Source organism: Ctenopharyngodon idella, chromosome 3 (genome assembly GCF_019924925.1).
Source record: "Ctenopharyngodon idella isolate HZGC_01 chromosome 3, HZGC01, whole genome shotgun sequence".
Lineage (NCBI taxonomy): Eukaryota > Metazoa > Chordata > Actinopteri > Cypriniformes > Xenocyprididae > Ctenopharyngodon > Ctenopharyngodon idella.
The window spans coordinates 1,626,632-1,651,234 of NC_067222.1; the positions used below are offsets into that span (position 1 = coordinate 1,626,632).

Consider the following 24,603-nt stretch of genomic DNA (forward strand, 5'->3'; position numbering starts at 1 on the left):
TGAATCCTGTTGGTTGGGTTTGTTTCTGTTCTCCCGCTGGTCCAACAGCCAGCGGTACCCAAATTTTCAAAAAGAGAGCAGTTCCTCCATCTCTGGGTCTGAAGAGGGCTCGGAGAGCAGTGGGAGGAGAAAAGCCTCACCACTCTCATCCCCCTCTTCCTTCGCCAGAGGGCAGCAGCGTGCAGTCGAGAAGGCAGCAAAGCCTCTCCTGTGCCCCCTGCCCAACCGTGGAACCAGGTAGGTGTTGCACAGCACACTCTGACCCCGCTTCGGGCCGCCTCGCAGAGAGAGCCTCCCGAGCTGCGTCCCTGTGTTCCACCTCGCTGCCTCACTGCGGGTACGCCTGCGGTCCCTTTGATCCCGCCTGTACGGTCTCTGTGAGCCTGGTTAGCGCTCCCCAGTCCGTCTCGCTGGCTCATTCGGACCATCGGGCTCGGCTATGCGATTCAGTTCGCCCGGCGTCCCCCCAAGTTCAGGGGTGTCCACCTCACTGCAGTGAAGGCTGTCGATGCCCGTGTCTTGCGTGCGGAGATCGCGGTCCTACTGGTGAAGGACGCGATAGAGCCGGTCCCTCCAGCCGATATGAGGTCAGGGTTCTACAGTCCCTACTTCATTGTACCCAAGAAAAGCGGTGGGTTACGACCGATCTTGGATCTGCGAGTTTTGAATCGGAGCCTTCACAAGCTACTGTTCAAAATGCTCACGCAGAAATGCATTTTCGAGTGCATCCGTCCCCAGGATTGGTTTGCAGCGATCGACCTGAAGGACGCGTACTTTCATGTTCGATTCTTCCGCGACACAGGCCATTCCTGCGTTTTTGCGTTCGAAGGTCGAGCATATCAGTACAGAGTCTTACCCTTCGGGCTGGCCCTGTCTCCCCGCGTCTTCACGAAGGTCGTGGAGGGAGCCCTTGTTCCCATGAGAGAACAGGGTGTTCGCATCCTTAACTATCTCGACGACTGGCTCATTCTGGCACAGTCCCGGGATCAGTGGTGCGAACACAGGGATTTGGTGCTCAGACACCTCAGCCAGTTGGGTCTTCAGGTCAACTGGGAAAAGAGCAAACTCGCCCCGGTGCAGAGGATCTCTTTTCTCGGTATGGAGTTGGATTCGGTCGAACAGATAGCACGCCTCACAGAGGAACGTGCTCAGTCGGTGTTGAACTGCCTGAATACGTTCAACGGCAGGACAGCGGTTCCACTGAAATTTTTTCAGAGGCTCCTGGGGCATATGGCTGCCGCAGCGGCAGTAACCCCGCTCGGTCTGCTTCATATGAGACCGCTTCAACACTGGCTCCTCGGCCGGGTCCCGAGATGGGCGTGGCAACGCGGCACGTTCCGGGTGGCAATCACTCAGGACTGCCGCCAAACCTTCAGCCCGTGGTCGGACCCCTTGTTTCTTCGGGCTGGAGTACCCCTAGAGCAGGTGTCCCGGCATGCTGTGGTATTCACAGATGCCTCTGCCACAGGCTGGGGTGCCACGTACAACGGGCATGCAGTGTCAGGGGTTGGACGGGCCCCCATCTGCATTGGCACATCAACTGCCTCGAGTTGCTAGCGGTACGCCTTGCCCTGAGCCGCCTCAAAGGGCCGCTACGGGGCAAGCATGTACTGGTCCGGACGGACAACACTGCGACCGTTGCGTACATCAACCGTCAAGGTGGTCTACGCTCCCGTCGCATGTCGCAACTCGCCCGCCATCTCCTCCTCTGGAGTCAGAAGCATCTGAGGTCGCTTCGTGCCATTCATATTCCCGGTGTGCTCAACCATGTGGCCGACGAGCTATCACGAGCTGCGCGGCCAGGAGAGTGGCGACTCCACCCCCAGGTGGTCCAGCTGATTTGGAGAGAGTTCGGAGAGGCTCAGGTAGACCTGTTTGCCTCACCAGAAACCTCCCATTGCCGGTTGTTTTACTCCCTGTCCGGGGAACACTCGGAACAGACGCACTGGCGCTCAGCTGGCCCCGGGGCCTTCGCAAATATGCGTTTCCCCCAGTGAGCCTACTTGCACAGACCCTGTGCAAAGTCAGGGAGGACGAGGAGCAGGTTCTGCTAGTTACGCCCTATTGGCCCAACCGGACCTGGTTCCCAGAACTCTCACTCCTCGCGACAGCCCCTCCCTGGCCCATTCCTCTGAGGAAGGACCTTCTTTCTCAGAGACGGGGCACTCTCTGGCACCCGCGTCCAGACCTCTGGAAACTCCATGTCTGGTCCCTGGACGGGACGCGGAGGTTCTAGGTGACTTACCCCCCGAGGTACTTAACACCATCGCTTCGGCACGTGCTCCGTCTACGAGACGGGCTTACGCCTTGAAGTGGAACCTGTTCGTCGAGTGGTGTTCTTCTCGTCGAGAGGACCCCCGAAGATGCTCGATCGGTGTCGTGCTTTCCTTCTTGCAGCAGGGGTTGGAGCGTAGGCTGTCCCCCTCCACCCTCAAAGTCCATACTGCTGCTATCTCCGCATATCATGACCACATAGATGGCAAATCTGTTGGTCAGCACGACCTGGTCGTCAGGTTCCTTAGGGGGGCGAGGCGGTTAAATCCTCCTCGTCCTCCCTTCATACCCTCTTGGGATCTTGCTCTGGTGCTGAGAGCACTTCAGAATGCTCCCTTTGAGCCCTTGCAATCAGCAGACTTAAAGATTCTGTCTATGAAGACTTTGCTGCTGGTTGCATTGGCCTCCATCAAGAGGGTAGGGGACCTGCAGTCTTTTTCGGTTGACGAATCGTGCCTGGAGTTCGGGCCGGGTGACGGCCATGGCTGAGACCCCGGCCTGGCTATGTGCCCAAGGTTCCTACCACTCCCTTCAGGGACCAGGTAGTGAGCCTGCAAGCGCTGCCCTCGGAGGAGGCAGACCCAGCCCTGGCTTTGCTCTGTCCAGTTCGCGCTTTGCGACTGTACATACACAGAACACAAAGCTTCAGGACCTCAGACCAGCTCTTGTCTGTTACGGAGGCCAGCAGAAGGGAAAGGCTGTCTCCAAGCAGAGGATGGCCCACTGATAGTGGATGCCATCGCCCTGGCTTACCAAGCTCAGGGCGTGCCCTGCCCGCTCAGGTTGCATGCGCACTCCACGAGAGGCGTCGCATCTTCCTGGGCGCTGGCTCGTGGCGCCTCGTTAACAGACAGGTGTCGCCCAGCCCGCAGCTCTACAAATAACACGTTCGCTAGATTCTATAGCCTTCGTGTCGAGCCGGTCTCCTCCCGTGTTCTCACCTCAGGTCAGAGGCACGGAGAGGCCCCGGCTTAGTGTCGGCTTGCTGCGCTTACATGCGCTTTTTTCTCCAGAGAGTCCCTACAAGGCAGACCCTGTTGAGTCCTCTGATCTCCCTTCGGCAGCCGACGTGGCGGAGCGTCTGGCGCTAGGCCTATACTCCGTTGTATCCTTGAGAACCGGGTTTAGGCTGGGTACCATATGTGTGACCCTACTGGGATCCCATATGTCTAGTTCCACGGTTGCTCCTAAACGAAGCCTGTGTCTTTCCCTCTGGGAGAACCCACCTCTCATCGAGTTGGAGTCACCCCAGTTCTTCCATATGTAGTACAGCCTACGGGTTAGTCCATATGTACTTCTCCACTTAACTCCTTTGGGAAGGATGTGGCTTCCGCAGCGTTCCTTTCCCAGCGGAAGGGTACGCTTTCCCAGCGTTATCCAATAGTCTCACTGAATGGGTTTTGGGGAACAGCAGTGATCGACACTCTCTGTGTTAGCCCTGTCCCACCGTCCGTAGGCAAGGGGGTTCAGGTGGCTTACAACAGAGCGCTGGAAGAGGGCAGCCCCTGTGGCGCTTTGGTAGGGATTCCTATTCGTCGGTCTGTCCGACGTACGTCGAACGTGACCGACTGAATGGGAACGTCTCGGTTACAAAGGTAACCCTCGTTCCCTGAAGGAGGGAACGGAGACGTACGTCCCATCGCCACAGTCGCTGTACCCCGCTGATGCTGCCGCCTATCCGGTTCGGCTCCTCAGCGAAAACCTGAAGATGCAACGCACCTGCTGCTCGTTATATACCCGCGCTGCGAGGCGAGCAGCTGATGCATATGATTGCATGCCAATGTGCATTGGCTCGTTGTAGTTACACTCAAAGTAGATTGGCCTCTCTAGCGAGATTCCTATTCGTCGGTCTGTCCGACGTACGTCTCCGTTCCCTCCTTCAGGGAACGAGGGTTACCTTTGTAACCGAGACGTTTTCTCTTGGGACTGTGAAGCACTTTGGACAACTAACGTTGTATTAAATTGGTGCTATATAAATAAAATACAAATACAAAATACAAATACAAATACAAAAATCTTTGTGTTAATAATCTAGAGCTCGAGCCACAGTGTCACACCACCAACATCTACACCAGCAGTCAAAGAGACACACCGTTCAACAAAGTGTTGTGCAGCTGCAGCAGTTTACATGAACATTAAAAATCATCTACAGTAGATTATAGTGTTGATAAATTGGTATTGTTTCTGACCAGTAGGTGGTGCTGTCACCAAACCTGACATCTCTGATCAGATAAATGGACAGACAAAGATATATTCATAATAATTCAAAGAAAATCTTTGTTTTGGAGGATTGGTGGAAAAGAGGTGTTTGTTGAACATGATGGATAAGAATGGATGTTTCTGGAGTTATAGTGATTTCTTCACCCAATTCAATTTTAACTGTAAGAAAAAAATATTATATGAAAGTTAAGTGTTACTTTACTGATGATTAGTATGTTAAAAGGGGTTTTTAACATATTTCATCATTCCCAAGATATCTGATCATAATTTAGGCAAAAATAAGTGATATTGGTATGGAGTGAACACTAATAAGATTATAAGGAATTGTCTTGTGCAGGAAAGATATCCTGGTCATATAAGAAGAGATTACAGTTTTCAACATCTCAGTAGGAAATCAGTAAAGGAATTCAGAAGAAAATATCTTTTATTTCCCATTCGACCTAAATATAAAGTGCATTTTACAAATTATGTATGATATTTATCCAGCTAAGATTTAATGTGGATTCAACACTTGCCAAATTTGTAATAATGATATTGCAACCGTTGATCATTAATCATTTTACAATGTAATTTGGTTAACCCTTAAATGCATACCTTGGGTCTTTATTGACCCGGGAGGTCATTCACTACCCTCCTCCTCGTTCATTTATCAAAGTTAGACATCAACCTTCTTAGTATTCCTCAATCAATTCATTATAAAGAATATAACAAGAAAAAAAAAAAAAAAATTATAAAAGAATGCCTATTTTCCTATTCGTTTTTTGTAAAAATTGTATAGGTTCACTAACGACACGAGGTTTGTATCAAGGTACGTATATTGTTTTCTGCACAACAATAATTGAATCTTTGATGATGGAATAAGTGCAATTCATTCCACAAGGTGGCAATGTCTGATACACAATGATGAAGTGACGTTTCATTCAGACAGAAAATGAAAGAATAGGCAAAACATGAAATGGCTCAGCGATTTACTGCAGAGTAAGTACTGAATGCAATCAAATATGAGTGTCACTGTCACTTGATGGAGGATCTGGTGAAGCTATCAGCAATCAAAATATTGATTATGAATTTGTTGAAAATGATAGTTTTGAGAATATGTTTGAATTCGCAAATGGGCTCATATTCGCACATATTCTCAAAACTCAAAAAAAAATTCTTCAACATTTGCTGAATGTAATGGGAAATGAGCTCTGATGAGGACAATGATGATGGCATAAAATATCTGCTCAAACTGAATCCTTCCAAGCTCCAAAAGGTAACAAAATATGCTTTATTTTATTCTTCTGTAATGGTTATTCTATTATTAGGGGAGTTTTATATTATCGCGACAGGTGGAGATCCATCTGTGTTAGATATAGATCCGGGTCGCTAAAGGTGTTGAATCAACACTGCTCTGTGTTCATATGGGAACCACCAGCAGGGTGTTAAAGTAACACTGAAGCAGTGTTAGAGTTAATTAGAAACTTAAGTGATTGATTGTGTGATGATTGAGCATTATTGAAGACACCTGATGATAATGAGCAGAAACACTGAAGGAAAGAAAAACACAAGAACTACAACTGACTTCCAGCCACAGCCTTAGATGAAATCAACTGAAAAGACATTAAATCTCTCTTATTACAAACCAGACTGACTGTCATTCATCTACAGTTCATTTTGAGAATTAACAGGTTTAGATGTTGTTTTATTGACAATGTTTGGTCACCGTTATGGTGGTCGGTGTTTAGTTGGGCAGTTTGACTCTTGACTTTTTATGTAAGTTTGTGGTTTTTGTAACAGTGTTTACAAAACACAATTTGTTGCGAAATAACCCATAAACAAAAACAATCAGGTGATATAGTTTTTTTTTTATCATCGTAAATGTTTGACTTAGCTCATCACTGAACAAAACTGATTATTTGTAGTTTAATTTTTTTTCACCGATATTTAAACTTAAAATAAGAAAGTATACTTTCAAACTCACCTGATACTGTCAGTGTAACTTCATCACTGATGTGTGATCTGTGTGATCCTTCAGTGTCTGATCCATTACAGGAGTATTTACCTGCATCAGACTCAGTAACAGACCTGAATGTGTGTTCCTGATGTTCACTGAAAACACTGGTTGAACCTTCTTTATACCAGTTGAACCGCCATCTAGTGACTCCTTCAGCATCAATGTCACATCTGAGAGTGACTGTCTCTCCACTGAATACATGTTGATCAGGTTTAATGATCACTTTGGGTTTTGGTCTTTCTGTAGAACAACAACAAATCACAATTAAAAATACTCAACAGTCAGAGTCGGTTTGGGAATATCTGTCAATATAAAATTATTGGGAATTTGGGAAGCAGACAATCTCATTCTCTCACTAGTAAATTAATTAATGTTTTTTTTTTTTTTTTTTTTTGACATGAGAAATCAAATTTTCCTTGGTCTTTTGGCATTTAAGAGGTCTTTGTATGATTATTACATCCTGCAAGTTCCATAACTTAAAACATCCTCATCATCAATAAAAAAGCATTTATATAATCAAGCTTCGTTTAAAACAGAGGTGTCATGTGACGTCACAGAGACACAATCATTTGCATACGACTGCCTCTGGAGCGAGACAACAACGCCTACTCTTACATCATCGCATTGCCCACTGATGTTCCCCACCCACAGATGTTCAGTCCATGACACCAGCTGGAAGCCAGGGGGAGAAGATGGGCAGTGATTTGGCCGTCACTGCTGACCTGCCAACTAGAGGGTGTTACGGTTTAGGGTCGAAACACCCAATGAACGTTGGACACCATCTGATGACATCAACTCCCCCTGGCCAAGGCAGAAGGTGAATGTAAGAGAAGCATCTTTTAGATGTAATTTTTCTCATTTTAATTGCAAAGATGTCAGCCAATCACAGGAGTGGGCGTTTACACTGAAGTCTCACAGCAGACACGCCCCTTCAAACAGAGTTCAAATCAGAGGACTAAAATCAGGGTAGAAAATAGCCATTTATTTCTAAATGATGACAATTATTTGATGTAAAAACCCCAAGAAACATAAAATCCATTTCATGACCCCTTTAATTTCATAGACAATATAAGAAACATTACAGGCTCAAAAAGGCCAACACTGAAGCAGAAACACTGAAGGAAAGAGAAACACAAGAACTACAACTGACTTCCAGCCACAGCCTTAGATGAAATCAACTGAAAAGACATTAAATCTCTCTTATTACAAACCAGACTGACTATCATTCATCTACAGTTCATTTTGAGAATTAACAGGTTTAGATGTTGTTTTATTGACAATGTTTGGTTCACTGTTATGGTGATCGGTGTTTCATTTATTGGGCATTGGGCAGTTTGACTCTTGACTTTTTATATAAGTTTGTGGTTTTTGTAACAGTGTTTACAAAACACAATTTGTTGCAAAAGAACTCATAAACAAAAACAATCAGGTGATATAGTTTTTTTTTTTTTTTTTATCATAACGTAAATGTTTGACTTAACTCATCACTGAACAAAACTGATTATTTGTAGTTTAAATTTTTTTCACCAATATTTTCTTGCCGCAGATCAGAAATTCTGAATTTTGATTTCTAAACATATTCTGGGGGGTGGGGATTTGACGCACAGATACATCAAGAATCAGCATATGAATCTCAACAATGGTGACATACTTAATGCTCTGAATGCATGCTGGGAGACATGACTTTAATACTATGGTGGCTCCCAGCATGCATTGCAGCATGAAGCATGTCACCAGTTCGTTCTGGTTCTCAAATCTGATTGGCTGAGAGCCTCTTCCAGATATTCTACCAGTATCACCATGGGAACCGTTTCACTGTTTGTATCACTGCAGCATTTCTCACAGCGAGTGTCATGATGGACGAGCAAACCCACAATCATTTTACAAACACTACTGTTGTTGTGTCACAGATTGTAGGGTTTTTTTTTAGGTGAGAATGTAGGTATTTAGAACTGAAATATGCAAATTATGAACATATTGTCTATTTGACAACTTGTTTAGATGTATTCAAAGATTCAAAAATGTATTAAAAATTAAATAAATACATTAATTAATTAAATTAATAAAGCACTCATTAACAACATGTTGAACTTGTGTGTTTATGAAGAGATGATCAAACTCACCTGATACTGTCAGTGTAACTGCATCACTGCACTTTATCATGAACTATATCTGAACGAGGGCATATGAAGACATAAATCAGCTCACAGATTCATTGACTCTCACCTCTGACTGAGATCCAGCTCTTGGTCGACTCTTTCTTAGTCTCTGGGTGTTTGCAGTAGTAGAAACCCTCATGTGACTTTGAGACAGTAGAGATGATCATCTCTGTAGTTTGATTCTGGATGAGTGATCCATCTTTATAGAAATCAGCTCTGGGGTTTGATGTGTTTGCAAACTTATCTAAACAGCGTAGAGTCAGAGTATCTCCTTCAGTCACAGGATGAACAGGACTCTCCAGAATCACACCAACTACAGAAACACAGGAAATATGTGCTGATTGCATAAAGAGTAAGATTATATGAACAATAATGTAACATAAAAAATGCATTTCTATATTTTCTGACAAAACTAGATTTTTATTACAACTTCTGCATTAAGTTTGTTGATGGTTTGTTTGTTTTTTGCCCATTGATGCTTCCTGTTCTTGTTAAAGGGCACCAATTATGCCCCTTTTTACATGTCTCTGATGTCCCCAGAGCTACGTGATCCTTCAGTGTCTGATCTATAACAGAAGTATTTATCTCCATCAGACTCAGAAACAGACCTAAATGTGTTCCTGTCGTTCACTGAAAACACTGGTTGAACCTTCTTTATACCAGTTGACGTCACAGGGGCACACTCATTTGCATATGACTGCCTCTGGAGTGAGACAACAACACCTACTCTTACATCATTGTATCGTTGTTCCCGCCCACTGATGTTCAGTCCATGAGCAGAGAGTGGATCTAAAGTTGTTTACGATATGATTGTGATAATAACAAGATTCTGATGCCACACAGACATTGTGCTGTTCCTGACTGTGGAAAAACAATCTTTGCATAAGCTGCCGAAGGATCCCAATGTCAGAGAAAAATGTATTCGGTTTATTTTTAACAAACGTCCTAGTCACGTCAGTGCTGACTTGTGTGTTTGTAGGCTACTGTATATTTTACAAGTGGCTTTGAGAACAAGTCGCAATACGATACAGGCCTTGCCCAAAAACTTGCTCAAAGATCAGGAATCAACTGTTCTGGAATCAGCAAGGACCCCGCAAACTGTAAGTAACGTATTTCATTTTCAAACCGGTAATGACAGTTAAATTCATAATGAATAATCCTAGTATTTTTACTTCAAAAACGCTCTCTTTATAATGGCTGAAACTGTTGATCATGCATGCAGCGCGAGTTTATCTGAACACTTACCAAAACTCCCATTATAGAGACAGAAAGATTTGTCACTTTGTTTTTAGACCACGAAATCAACAATGTCACCAAAGAAGTGTGATTTTGGTTGTGAGGGAAAGATAACCTTGCTTCCCAAAGAACCCAGTGGAGCTGAGAGATTTATGCTCACGCATTACGTTGATGCGCTCTCGATATTTGTTATTAAAATAACCATAGAAACTGATAGTTTCAATCACTTTATTATTGGTTAAAATGAATGGAGAATATCTCGTGTTTTTCCGTGGCTGCTCGAGCCCTCAGGATCGCCGCTTATGGTTTCATAAACAAGGCCCAGTTCAGCGCTGGATTTACAGATCATTTGAAACTGAAAGATGGAGCGGTCACAGCGATAATGATCCCGGTCATGAGTCGGAACCGCAGGTGGTGAGTAAAACGGCTTCAAATGTGTTTTGTTGGCAATAGGCACCTAAGTGCATATAATGTAAACAACAACTATTCATCATTCACTATGCTATATTCGTTATAGTGATTCAAAAGTTATCCAGGGATAATGCAATGGTGTATTGTGTGTGTTTAAATACATTTGTTTAGCTGACCATTGATAGCTTGCAGATGATCGCTACACAAAAGCTGCGTGTGCTCATGACTCTTTAGCTCCGCTCACACGGCACGCCTCCAGGAGCTCGGCTGCTTTCGGAAAGACTCAGTACAGCGTATGTATCTTTTATAAATATGATAAAACTAAAGACTTTTCGGAGATATGAAGGATGTACTACTACTCCATAGGTACTCAAGATTAACATGAGATTGGCATAAATTGTGTGTGATACTCCCCCTTTAACACCCTGCTGGTGGTTCCCATAAGAACACCGAACGCTGTTAATTTAACACCAGGGAATTTACTATGTTGAATGCACCTGACATCGTAAACACAACTTTCCACCTTGTAAAAGCGAACTTACCAGAAGAACTTGAACGCAGCATTATTATAATATTATACCGCCCCCTGAATCTGTATGTTTCCACCCACGGCATGGCCATTTTGTTTTCGCAAGCGACAACAGTGTACCAGTAACACTGGTCCTGGAGTGCAGCTGTCCTGCACAGTTTAGCTACAACCCTGATCAAACACACTTGACTGTTCAGGATTACTAAAGCTACGTGAAGGAAGGTGAGTTGGGTCAGAGCAAAACTCTGCAGGACAGCATCACTCAAGAACGACCATCCCAAGCTTGTGATATGTCTCATCTATGTAAACATTATCACTTATCTGTTAACGGCTATCCATGGGTTTCAGGCACACTTGTTGCGGCCTTTTTTGTTGTTAGGACCTACGCATAGCGTCTCCTTGGTGATTGAAAAGATGTCACACACCAAAAATCTCTCTTCAGTAAAGCAAAATAAGGGCCAACCATTTACGAGCCTCAACAATATCGACATCTCAACAATAAACCATGAAAACACATGAGAACTTGCAACAGAACACATTTTATATGTTTTTTTACATTTGATAATTTTATTTATTTCTGAAGAACTCTTCAGTATATTGGTGTTTTTTAAGCAGTCATTCTGAACCAGTAATCACAATTCTGCAGCTGTTACCTGGATGGGATTAATTTTTAATCCATACTTTTACATTACTATGTAATTTCTTTGTCCCAATTTTATGTATATAATTTAGTTTTAAAAAACTTTTTAAAATGTCATGATAAATCATATATGACAGATAGGATGATGTATTACATATGTATATGATTAATATGAATAATAAATCAATAACATTAATTAATTGGTAACACTTTACAATAAGGTTCATTAGTTAAACATTAGTTAATGTGTTAACTAACATGGACTAACCACGAGCAATACATTTGTTACTGTATTTACTAATCTTTGTTAATGTTAATGAAAATACAGCTGTTCATTGTTTGTTCATGTTAGTTCACAGTGCATTAACTAATGTTAATAAGATTTTAATAATGTATTGGTAAATGTCGAAATTAACATTAACAAAGATTAATAAATTCTGTAGAAGTGCAGTTCATGATTAGTTCATGTTAACTAATGTAGTTAACTAATGTTAATGAACCTTATTGTAAAGTGTTCCCATTCAGTCGGTCACGTTCGACGTACGTCGGACAGACCGACGAATAGGAATCTCGCTAGAGAGGCCAATCTACTTCGAGTGTAACTACAACGAGCCAATGCACATTGGCATGCAATCATATGCATCAGCTGCTCGCCTCGCAGCGCGGGTATATAACGAGCAGCAGGTGCGTTGCATCTTCAGGTTTTTTCGCTTCGGAGCCGAACGGTGTTTGTTCCTGTTCTCTGCAAGCAAGTGTCTGCTAGAAGACGAGTCAAGCTTTTTGGTTGAACTTCTCTTTTTTTTCGAGTGCGGGCGAACAGCACAGCAGCGGGGTCAAAGTCCTCTCTTTATTTTCTGTTTTTTGTTTCGTTTGCCATTATAGAGCAAATAGCTGTTTGGACAGCGTTAGAAGGCTGTTCTCACGGCCGGTACGGTGCGCTTCGAGCGCTGAAAGCCGTTTTTACGGCTGGTAAGAGTGAGCGCCTTCAAAGAGAGAAAGAGCACACGACAGGCTGCACACAATCCCTGTCTGTGTTGCGGCGGCCGTTCCCCTGCGTGCTTCAGCACTCTAAAAGAGTAAAGTCCCTAAAAGAGCTTACACAAATAGAGCTTGCGTCTTTTTAAAGATGACATTCTATTTGTGTGTTTCTGAATGTGGTCGTTTCCTGTCCTCACTGACGGCCACGATCACTGTTTCACATGTCTGGGCGCGTGCTGAAACGATGTTCGTGGGTGGTTCATGTTTTCGTATGAGAACATGATCACGTCGACACGCCGGTCGTGACTCTTCTTTCTCCGGGAAGCTTGAGTCCCCTCTGTTGTTGGCCAGCTGCCGCTTGTGTGTAAAAGCACAGCCGCGGGTCTGCCCGACGCTCTGGGAGACCGCGGAGATCAGCGAGAGCAAACCTCTCGCTCCTCTGCGTGTCGTGTGCCGTCGAGCTGTCGGGCTGCAGCGCGGGTTGTCACGGCAACCCAGCGCTCGCTCGGCGCTCTAGATGCGCGGTCTCCTTGCCTAATCTCCATTGTAGCGCCCTCTCTGGTGCACCAGAAGAGGTCTACTTTGGTGAAATGGCTTGGGTGTCTTGAGGTTGAGGGGTTCCTTCGGGGAACCAACCCCCTAGGGCCCCTCCCTCTAGCGCATTACATGCTGTGCAGCTTCTGGATTGGATTGCTGGTCCTTTTCATAGGGGAACCTAGCATTCCATTTAGGGCTCCAGCTGAGGGTCAGATGTCGATTGCAGCATCGGAGAGAGGGCTGTTATGCTCTGGAAATGAGGGTGACGCTGCCCACTGTAATGGTGTGTGCTTATGCTGACTCAGATTCAGAGTTTACAGCCATGCTTTCCCGGGTGTTCCGGATGTGCATGAAAAACTTGGCAGTATGGAGCTATATTGGTGCCATAAATATGGAATGCCAAAAGTGCCAAAATCTGCATAAGTTTTTACTCTCTCACTACCCTTATGGGTGGGGTGGCTGTTCACAGACCACACCCACCCTGCATGTGAGGCCAAGGCACTCTTTATGCATGAGGGTAGTTCTGAGCCGGGGTTGAGCTGCGCTTGTTGACTAACCGTGATCAAAGTCACGGCGCAGGCCTTCGGCCAGACGATGTCCACCTCAGTGGTCCAGAAGCGCCCCCCTGGCTTACCTTGCTGAGGTGCAAGAGGTCGTCAAGCTAAACGCTTTCTCGACACTCCCATCTCACAAGGTGGCCTTTTCGGTGACACTGTCGGGGACTGAGCCCAGCAGTTCTCCTCAGTTAGTGGCAGACCGGGGAGCCTCCCCCGACAAACCATTGAGTTCCTCGTGGGCCCTCAGTCTGCTCATCGCCAAGGGTGTCGTCCCCTGCAGAATAAAAAAAAAAAAACTCCGGCCCAGTCTGCTCTACTGTGTCCGCTGCAGGAAGATGACACCTCCCGTCTCTGCTACTGTTTAAGTGGTTAGTGAAAAATCACCCCTGAGACGGGTGACCCAGAGACGGGTGGGGCTGCTCTCCCCCCCCCCCCGGAGGAGGGCCGGGTGGTAAATCCTGTTGGTTGGGTTTGTTTCTGTTCTCCCGCTGGTCCAACAGCCAGCGGTACCCAAATTTTCAAAAAGAGAGCAGTTCCCCCATCTCTGGGTCTGAAGAGGGCTTGGAGAGCAGTGGGAGGAGAAAAGCCTCACCACTCTCATCCCCCTCTTCCTTCGCCAGAGGGCAGCAGTGTGCAGTCGAGAAGGCAGCAAAGCCTCTCCTGCGCCCCCTGCCCAACCGTGGAACCAGGTAGGTGTTGCACAGCACACTCTGACCCCGCTTCGGGCCGCCTCGCAGAGAGAGCCTCCCGAGCTGCGTCCCTGTGTTCCACCTCGCTGCCTCACTGCGGGTACGCCTGCGGTCCCTTTGATCCCGCCTGTACGGTCTCTGTGAGCCTGGTTAGCGCTCCCCAGTCCGTCTCGCTGGCTCATTCGGACCATCGGGCTCGGCTATGCGATTCAGTTCGCCCGGCGTCCCCCCAAGTTCAGGGGTGTCCACCTCACTGCAGTGAAGGCTGTCGATGCCCGTGTCTTGCGTGCGGAGATCGCGGTCCTACTGGCGAAGGACGCGATAGAGCCGGTCCCTCCAGCCGATATGAGGTCAGGGTTCTACAGTCCCTACTTCATTGTACCCAAGAAAAGCGGTGGGTTACGACCGATCCTGGATCTGCGAGTTTTGAATCGGAGCCTTCACAAGCTACCGTTCAAAATGCTCACGCAGAAATGAATTTTCGAGTGCATCCGTCCCCAGGATTGGTTTGCAGCGATCGACCTGAAGGACGCGTACTTTCATGTTCGATTCTTCCGCGACACAGGCCATTCCTGCGTTTTTGCGTTCGAAGGTCGAGCATATCAGTACAGAGTCTTACCCTTCGGGCTGGCCCTGTCTCCCCGCGTCTTCACGAAGGTCGTGGAGGGAGCCCTTGTTCCCATGAGAGAACAGGGTGTTCGCATCCTTAACTATCTCGACGACTGGCTCATTCTGGCACAGTCCCGGGATCAGTGGTGCGAACACAGGGATTTGGTGCTCAGACACCTCAGCCAGTTGGGTCTTCAGGTCAACTGGGAAAAGAGCAAACTCGCCCCGGTGCAGAGGATCTCTTTTCTCGGTATGGAGTTGGATTCGGTCGAACAGATAGCACGCCTCACAGAGGAACGTGCTCAGTCGGTGTTGAACTGCCTGAATACGTTCAACGGCAGGACAGCGGTTCCACTGAAATTTTTCAGAGGCTCCTGGGGCATATGGCAGCCGCAGCGGCAGTAACCCCGCTCGGTCTGCTTCATATGAGACCGCTTCAACACTGGCTCCACGGCCGGGTCCCGAGATGGGCGTGGCAACGCGGCACGTTCCGGGTGGCAATCACTCAGGAGTGCCGCCAAACCTTCAGCCCGTGGTCGGACCCCTTGTTTCTTCGGGCTGGAGTACCCCTAGAGCAGGTGTCCCGGCATGCTGTGGTATTCACAGATGCCTCTGCCACAGGCTGGGGTGCCACGTACAACGGGCATGCAGTGTCAGGGGTTGGACGGGCCCCCATCTGCATTGGCACATCAACTGCCTCGAGTTGCTAGCGGTACGCCTTGCCCTGAGCCGCCTCAAAGGGCCGCTACGGGGCAAGCATGTACTGGTCCGGACGGACAACACTGCGACCGTTGCGTACATCAACCGTCAAGGTGGTCTACGCTCCCGTCGCATGTCGCAACTCGCCCCCCATCTCCTCCTCTGGAGTCAGAAGCATCTGAGGTCGCTTCGTGCCATTCATATTCCCGGTGTGCTCAACCGTGTGGCCGAAGAGCTATCACGAGCTGCGCAGCCAGGAGAGTGGCGACTCCACCCCCAGGTGGTCCAGCTGATTTGGAGAGAGTTCGGAGAGGCTCAGGTAGACCTGTTTGCCTCACCAGAAACCTCCCATTGCCGGTTGTTTTACTCCCTGTCCGGGGAACACTCGGAACAGACGCACTGGCGCTCAGCTGGCCCCGGGGCCTTCGCAAATATGCGTTTCCCCCAGTGAGCCAACTTGCACAGACCCTGTGCAAAGTCAGGGAGGACGAGGAGCAGGTTCTGCTAGTTGCGCCCTATTGGCCCAACCGGACCTGGTTCCCAGAACTCTCACTCCTCGCGACAGCCCCTCCCTGGCCCATTCCTCTGAGGAAGGACCTTCTTTCTCAGAGACGGGGCACTCTCTGGCACCCGCGTCCAGACCTCTGGAAACTCCATGTCTGGTCCCTGGACGGGACACGGAGGTTCTAGGTGACTTACCCCCCGAGGTACTTAACACCATCGCTTCGGCACGTGCTCCGTCTACGAGACGGGCTTATGCCTTGAAGTGGAACCTGTTCGTCGAGTGGTGTTCTTCTCGTCGAGAGGACCCCCGAAGATGCTCGATCGGTGTCGTGCTTTCCTTCTTGCAGCAGGGGTTGGAGCGTAGGCTGTCCCCCTCCACCCTCAAAGTCCATACTGCTGCTATCTCCGCATATCATGACCACATAGATGGCAAATCTGTTGGTCAGCACGACCTGGTCGTCAGGTTCCTTAGGGGGGCGAGGCGGTTAAATCCTCCTCGTCCTCCCTCCATACCCTCTTGGGACCTTGCTCTGGTGCTGAGAGCACTTCAGATTGCTCCCTTTGAGCCCTTGCAATCAGCAGACTTAAAGATTCTGTCTATGAAGACTTTGCTGCTGGTTGCATTGGCCTCCATCAAGAGGGTAGGGGACCTGCAGTCTTTTTCGGTCGACGAATCGTGCCTGGAGTTCGGGCCGGGTGACGGCCATGTGGTACTGAGACCCCGGCCTGGCTATGTGCCCAAGGTTCCTACCACTCCCTTCAGGGACCAGGTAGTGAGCCTGCAAGCGCTGCCCTCGGAGGAGGCAGACCCAGCCCTGGCTTTGCTCTGTCCAGTTCGCGCTTTGCGACTGTACATAGACAGAACTCAAAGCTTCAGGACCTCAGACCAGCTCTTTGTCTGTTACGGAGGCCAGCAGAAGGGAAAGGCTGTCTCCAAGCAGAGGATGGCCCACTGGATAGTGGATGCCATCGCCCTGGCTTACCAAGCTCAGGGCGTGCCCTGCCCGCTCAGGTTGCATGCGCACTCCACGAGAGGCGTCGCATCTTCCTGGGCGCTGGCTCGTGGCGCCTCGCTAACAGACATCTGTAGAGCTGCGGGCTGGGCGACACCTAACACGTTCACTAGATTCTATAGCCTTCGTGTCGAGCCGGTCTCCTCCCGTGTTCTCACCTCAGGTCAGAGGCACGGAGAGGTCCCGGCTTAGTGTCGGCTTGCTGCGCTTACATGCGCTTTTTTCTCCAGAGAGTCCCTACAAGGCAGACCCTGTTGAGTCCTCCGATCTCCCTTCGGCAGCCGACGTGGCGGAGCGTCTGGCGCTAGGCCTATACTCCGTTGTATCCTTGAGAACCGGGTTCAGGCTGGGTACCATATGTGTGACCCTACTGGGATCCCATATGTCTAGTTCCACGGTTGCTCCTAAACGAAGCCCGTGTCTTTCCCTCTGGGAGAACCCACCTCTCATCGAGTTGGAGTCACCCCAGTTCTTCCATATGTAGTACAGCCTACGGGTTAGTCCATATGTACTTCTCCACTTAACTCCTTCGGGAAGGATGTGGCTTCCGCAGCGTTCCTTTCCCAGCGGAAGGGTACGCTTTCCCAGCGTTTCCAATAGTCTCACTGAATGGGTTTTGGGGAACAGCAGTGATCGACACTCTCTGTGTTAGCCCTGTCCCACCGTCCGTAGGCAAGGGGGTTCAGGTGGCTTACAACAGAGCGCTGGAAGAGGGCAGCCCCTGTGGCGCTTTGGTAGGGATTCCTATTCGTCGGTCTGTCCGACGTACGTCGAACGTGACCGACTGAATGGGAACGTCTCGGTTACAAAGGTAACCCTCGTTCCCTGAAGGAGGGAACGGAGACGTACGTCCCGTCGCCACAGTCGCTGTACCCCGCTGATGCTGCCGCCTATCCGGTTCGGCTCCTCAGCGAAAACCTGAAGATGCAACGCACCTGCTGCTCGTTATATACCCGCGCTGCGAGGCGAGCAGCTGATGCATATGATTGCATGCCAATGTGCATTGGCTCGTTGTAGTTACACTCGAAGTAGATTGGCCTCTCTAGCGAGATTCCTATTCGTCGGTCTGTCCGACGTACGTCTCCGTTCCCTCCTTCAGGGAACGAGGGTTACCTTTGTAACCGAGACGTTACCAATTAATCTGTCTAGTAATGTCTAAAAATATAATAATTATCTGTCTAACCAGCTCCGATAGTGCATGGAATATTCTATTAATAGATTATCCAATTTTATAAGCATGTCTGTCACCATATGCTGCTATAAGACAGTCCACCATAAGCAATTGAAATGCTTCTCTGCAACCGGTGCAGTTTGCCTTGCGTTCATCATTAGTTACTGACAGACCCAGTGATAACTTTTCCCCATTCAGCCCTTTAGCTAAAGAATATCTTGCGTTCAAAGGGCAGACGTCAGCTTGACATGTTTTTTAAAAAATGTGCAGATTTATGGCGCATATTCTCGAGACTCTGTCGCTATGGATACAAAGACGCTAAAATGCAATCATGTGCAAATTTAAGCTTCTCTGCAATTTCTTGTGAAATTGATTTCATTATTATTGCTATTAGTATTATCCGCACTGCAAAATGCTTGTTTGTTTATTCAAGTATGTATCGGTCTATCTATGTAAAATACAGGACAAATCGCGTCCTGTATTGATTTGATATGGTACCCATCATTTAACCTTTAAATCCCATATTTTACAGACTGCTTTGCACATGAGGATCAGTAAAACACAGATTGCACAGAAGTTGATTCTCAAAGATGGATCGATACCAACTGTTCATGATCCAATTTCATATATATTTTGTGATGTTTGCAAATTGTCTTTCTGAATGTGTTTTGTTAGCACGTTGCTAATGTACTGTTAAATGTGGCTAAAGTTACCATTGTTTCTTACTGTATTTACTGAGATTTATGTTATTTTAACCCCAAAATGCTTGCAGTCTGTATAATTCATAAACGCGTCTTATTGAGTAAATTCTTATTGAGTTCCTCCAACAGTGAGTAGCTTTAGCCATGTTAGCAATGCAGCACACTATCATACTCATTCAGAATCGAATGTTAGCAAACATCCACAAAATACATGCTATACCTTCGTGATCTGATATGCTGCATCATGAACAGTTTGCAGTGATCTGTTTTAAAGGGGACCTATTATGCCCCCATTTACAAGATGTAAAATAAGTCTCTGGTGTCCCCAGAGTGTGTATGTGAAGTTTCAGCTCAAAATACCCCACAGATCATTTTTTATAGCATGTTAAATTTGCCACTTTTTGGGGTTGAGCAAAAACGCGCCATTTAAGTGCGTGCCCTTTAAATGCAAATGAGCTGCTGCACTCAGCCTAAGAGGGTGGAGCTTCAAGAGCTCATTCTCCCCTGTCAGGAGTCAGTCAGGACGCACTATAATGTCAGAAACAGTTTAATTACAGCTATAACTTATAACTACGGTTATAACCATATTGTCTTCTTGTTTTTATCCACTATATTAGTACATGCCAGTTTACTGACGAGATTTATAACATTTATTGTACTTAAAACTACAAAATATGAAGCGTCTTTCTTCACTCTAGAAAATCTCTGTAAGAGCTGAAGAAAACAGTGCAAGTGTGCATTAAAATATTATCCATAAACTCTCTCTCTCTCCCTTGCATTATCATCAACATACACAGCGAAGTACACAGAAACACTCATTACAAATAACAGTAAACAAATATATAAAGACATTATGCCGTTTCGGGTGGTGCTTAATAAACTGGTAAACTTTATATCCATAAATCAACTCCGATGAACAGTAATAAAGTGCTGTCACCTTCATTACTGCCGTATCCAGTATCACTCTGGAGATAGACTCAGTATCACTATCACTTTTGTATTGTCCCTTTGTATTGATATTCGTTCACAAAGCAGTCCGGTGTGAAATGATTCGCGCAGACATAAACAAATTTCAGTAGAGTTGAGGGAGCATTTTCTTCAAAAACACAATAAATCCACCTCGTCTTCAGCAGCTCAGATTTAGGGAGTAAATGGAGAGAGATATGTGTAATAATCCATCCAGCTACAGAAGACCTAAAACACTTAGGAGACATTCTCGTCAGTAATGGCAGACTGTGTACAACTCGCTGTGAACTTGCTCAGGGCGGTTCTATGTTCAAACGGCAGTGTCTGTCAACATTAGTGGGCGGGGCCTGTGGTTAATGTGACGTCACACTGCCAGGGATCTGGAAATGGCTTGTTCTGAGACACTGCTTATGGTTTATGGGCATTAAAAAAAAAGGAGTGGTTGGATTTTTATCATTATAGGGTGGTTGTGTACACACACTGCCAACACACATTTATGTCCAAACACCATGCAAAAGTGAATTTTGCATAATAGGTCCCCTAAGAGTTATATTTGCTGTGTGAGCTTCTACTGTATTATTTATGCCTCAGTGTATTGGAATCGCAGTAGATTATAGTGTTGATAAATTGGTATCGTTTCTGACCAGTAGGTGGTGCTGTCACCAAACCTGACATCTCTGATCAGATAAATGGACAGACAAAGATTTATTTCATGAGAATTAAAAGAAAATCTTTGTTTTGGAGGATTGGTGAAAAAGAGGTGTTTGTTGAACATGATGGATAAGAATGGATGTTTTTGGAGTTATAGTGATTTCTTCACCCAATTCAATTTTAACTGTAATAAAAACGATTATATGAAAGTGTCACTTTACCAATGATTAGTGTGTTAAAAGCGGTTTTTACCATATTTCATCAATCCCAAGATATTTGATCATAATTTAGGCAAAATAAGTGATATTGTAAGGAGTGAACACTAATAAGATTATAAGGAATTGTCTTGTGCAGGAAAGATATCCTGGTCATATAAGAAGAGATTACAGTTTTCAACATCTCAGTAGGAAATCAGTAAAGGAATTCAGAAGAAAATATCTTTTATTTCCCATTCGACCTAATTGTAAAGAGCATTTTAAAATGATGTATGGTATTTATCCAGCTAAGATTTAATGTGGATTCAACACTTGCCAAATTTGTAATAATGATTTTGCGACCGTTGATCATTCATTTTACAATGTAATTTGGTTAATATATTTTGGACTGAGGTATTTACTTGGATAATATAAAAAAAAATATATATATCTTTTTTATTCCGTCTATTACTTGGGATATGGAATACATGAATATATGAAATTTGGAATACATTTGTAGGACAAAAATTTGTTATAAATTGTTTACTTCTTATTTCTTATTTTTTAATTCTTCATTTTTTTTATTTATTTTACTTCTTATTTTATTCACAAATGCAAAGTATTGAAAACAGCACCACAGCTTATATTTATTTATACAACAGTTCGTTCTGGTTCTCGAATCTACCAGTATCACCATGGGAACCGTTTCACTGTTTGTATCACTCTGCTTGCAGCATTTCTCACAGCGAGTGTCATGATGGACAAGAAAACCAAAAATAATTTTACAAATACTACTGTTGTTGTGTCATGGAATATATATATATATATAAATATATATATATATATATATATAAATATATTAGGAGACAATGTAGATATTTAGAACTGAAATATGTGACTTATAAACATAGCGTCTATTTGAGATTTAAATGTATTCAAAGATGTAAAATGCAAAAAAAAAAAATAAATAAAAATTCAATAATAAAAATCATTGAGATACATCATGACTGCTTTTTAGGGTGTTATTTGGTAATGGATGTGAAAAATCCAAAAATCCAGCCAACGTTGTGACTTGGTTTGAAGATCAGAGACAGTTTTGGTTAAAAAAAGTATCTTAATGTGAAGAAGCAAATCTCTCATTAATAACATGTTAAACTTGTGTGTGTTTATGAAGAGATGATCAAACTCACCTGATACTGTCAGTGTAACTGCATCACTGCACTTTATCATGAACTATATCTGAACGAGGGCATATGAAGACATAAATCAGCTCACAGTTTCATTGACTCTCACCTCTGACTGAGATCCAGCTCTTGAGCGACTCTCCTTCCTCTGGGTGTTTGCAGTAGTAGAAACCCTCATGTGACTTTGAGACAGTAGAGATGATCATCTCTGTAGTTTGATTCTGGATGAGTGATCCATCTTTATAGAAATCAGCTCTGAGGATTGATGGGGTTGAAAACCTATCTAAACAGCGTAGAGTCAGAGTATCTCCTTCAGTCACAGGATGAACAGGACTCTCCAGAATCACACCAGTTATATCAGCTACAGAAACACAGGAAACATGTGCTGATTGCATAAAGAGTAAGATTATATTAACAATATGGTAATATAAAAAAATAGATTTCTATATTTTCTGACAAAACTAGATTATTACAACTCATGCATTAAGTATTTTGTTGGTTGCCCATTGATGCTTCCTGTTCTTGTTAAAGGGCACCAATTTTGCCCTTTACAAGATTTAAAATAAGTCTCTGACGTGTCTGTGAATAAATAAATAAATAAACTCAGATGAACTGTAATGAAGTACGTGCTCTCCCTTTCATTACTGCCGTATCCAGTATCACTCTGGAGACTGTAAGCTGGATCACGAACAGTTGGTACTGCTGATTTATCCTTGAGTAACAACTTTTACTTTTATATTTTTTGTTTTGTATTATGGCTTTGTATTGACACTCATTCATAAAGCAGGCTGGTGTAAAATGATTGGCGCAGACATAAACAAATTTAGGTATATGGGGACACATTCCCTTCATAAATAAAACACGCGTCGTCAAATTGCAATAAAAGTTGTTGCCTATTTTCCTCCATCACTGCTAAAGCTTCTCTGACAACGCACATGACAAGCTGCTTCTTCTTCTTCTGCCTTGATACTCAACATGACGGTGGACACTGCCTACTAGTGGTCTGTATGTTGCATGTCAACGCAGACAACGACGCAGAAGTATAAATGAAAACCGACGCATAGCTTACAGTGCAGAGGCTCCGGCGTAGGTCCAACGCAGAAGTATAAATCAGCCTTTACATCCAACAACAAAACACCTCAAACTCTTGCGAGACATTCTTGTCGCTACAGCTGCTCCAGGCCTATTTCACAACGTGACGTATGCAAACCGGAAGTAGGGAAAACTCTTTTCCGGTTCGGTAAAAGCAGTAGCAGAACAGTGGCGGAGACTAAAAGTAGCGAGTCCTGTATTGTGCCTTTATGTTCACACTCGAAGAAGAAGCAACCTTTTATCGTTTTACAACTTTCCCAACAACGAGAATTTAATTCAGACACTGAGGGGCAGCTGATTTTGAAATGGAGAGTGTTGATGCAGCGCTGCTGTTGCAGGAGCACGATTACGACAGCCACATTTCTGGATGAGTATAACATGATCTGAATGGACAGTAAAATAGTAGATAATTGTTAACTGATACAATTTCACAATATGTGTAAAATATATTATGCTGTATGGATGTAAATGTAAGGTAGGCTAGCATATGATAGCAGTTGTTTCATTATTTACATACACGTTAGCTAACGATATGTAACACTGTGGTTTAGATGTTTGTGTTACCAAACGAGTATGAGCTGAAGAAAGTGCTTCCATCCACATCCATCCATCATAAACATATTTCACACGGCTCCGGAGGGTTAATAAAGGCCTTGTGAAGCAAAGCGATGCGTTTGTGTAAAAAAACATATCCATATTTAACAAGTTATGAAATAAAATATGTATCTTCCACCAGACCGCCTTTCGTATTCTTCAAAAACCTTACCTTGAGGGTAAGTAAAGCTTGGGGCAATTTTAATTTGAAAGTGAACTAATCCTTTAAGCTAGTCCTACACTAAAATGCATGTTTGAGCTGTTTTAACTGAAAGCAACTTGTACTGACATATCTTGAAATATGTCAGTGCCATTGTTTTGTTTCAATATTTCATTTCATTTCATTTATTTATAAAGCACAAATAAACACAACAAAAGTCGACCACTGTGCTGTACAGAGAAAAGAATAAAATAAAAGACAGTAGTAGTAAAAAACATCACTAAATTTAAGAAAACAAGAGTTAGAATGAATGAAATGCAAGACTAAGAAGATAAGACTGTAACTTCGATTTAAAATCATATGCAGACGAAGCAGATTTTACAGATAAAGGAAGACTGTTCTATAACTTAGGACCAGCCACTGCAAACGCACGGTCACCTCTCAACTTCAATCTAGATCTTGGATAAGACAGAGTAATACTGTCTGAGTATTGATATGTCTGATATGAACACCAGTAATGTTTTTTCTAGAGTACGTTTAAAAAAGCTACTTAAATATCCTAATTGATCCTAATTAATCCTGGTTTAGGCTAAGCCCTGTCTGTGAAACCGGGCCAATAAGTTTTTTATTTATTTATTTATTTTTTATTAAACCACTTCGAAATGCATCCATGAAGCCAACAAGTGATAAATTGAGAATTAGCTATAGGCAACTGCCTAATAATACATACCTTGACAATCAAAAATAAGTTGCTCAAAAAAGAATTTGTAGCCTTTCCTGAAAACGGTCAACAAAACAACATCTGCTATTCTTACTTTATAGGCAAATAAATTAATGTA

General features: G+C 44.8%; 1 protein-coding gene across 1 annotated transcript in view; it reads right to left on the reverse strand.

Annotated features, from left to right (window-relative positions):
* The window catches only part of LOC127509475 (Fc receptor-like protein 5), a 102,109-nt gene that overhangs the window by 51,607 nt on the left and 25,899 nt on the right, over positions 1 to 24,603 (reverse strand). The window contains exons 8-9 of the mRNA XM_051888266.1: positions 8,717 to 8,962; positions 6,458 to 6,730 (exon numbers count right to left, since the gene is read on the reverse strand). Coding sequence (XP_051744226.1) covers positions 6,458 to 6,730; positions 8,717 to 8,962 — 519 coding nt within the window. The remainder of the gene's footprint in view (positions 1 to 6,457; positions 6,731 to 8,716; positions 8,963 to 24,603) is intronic.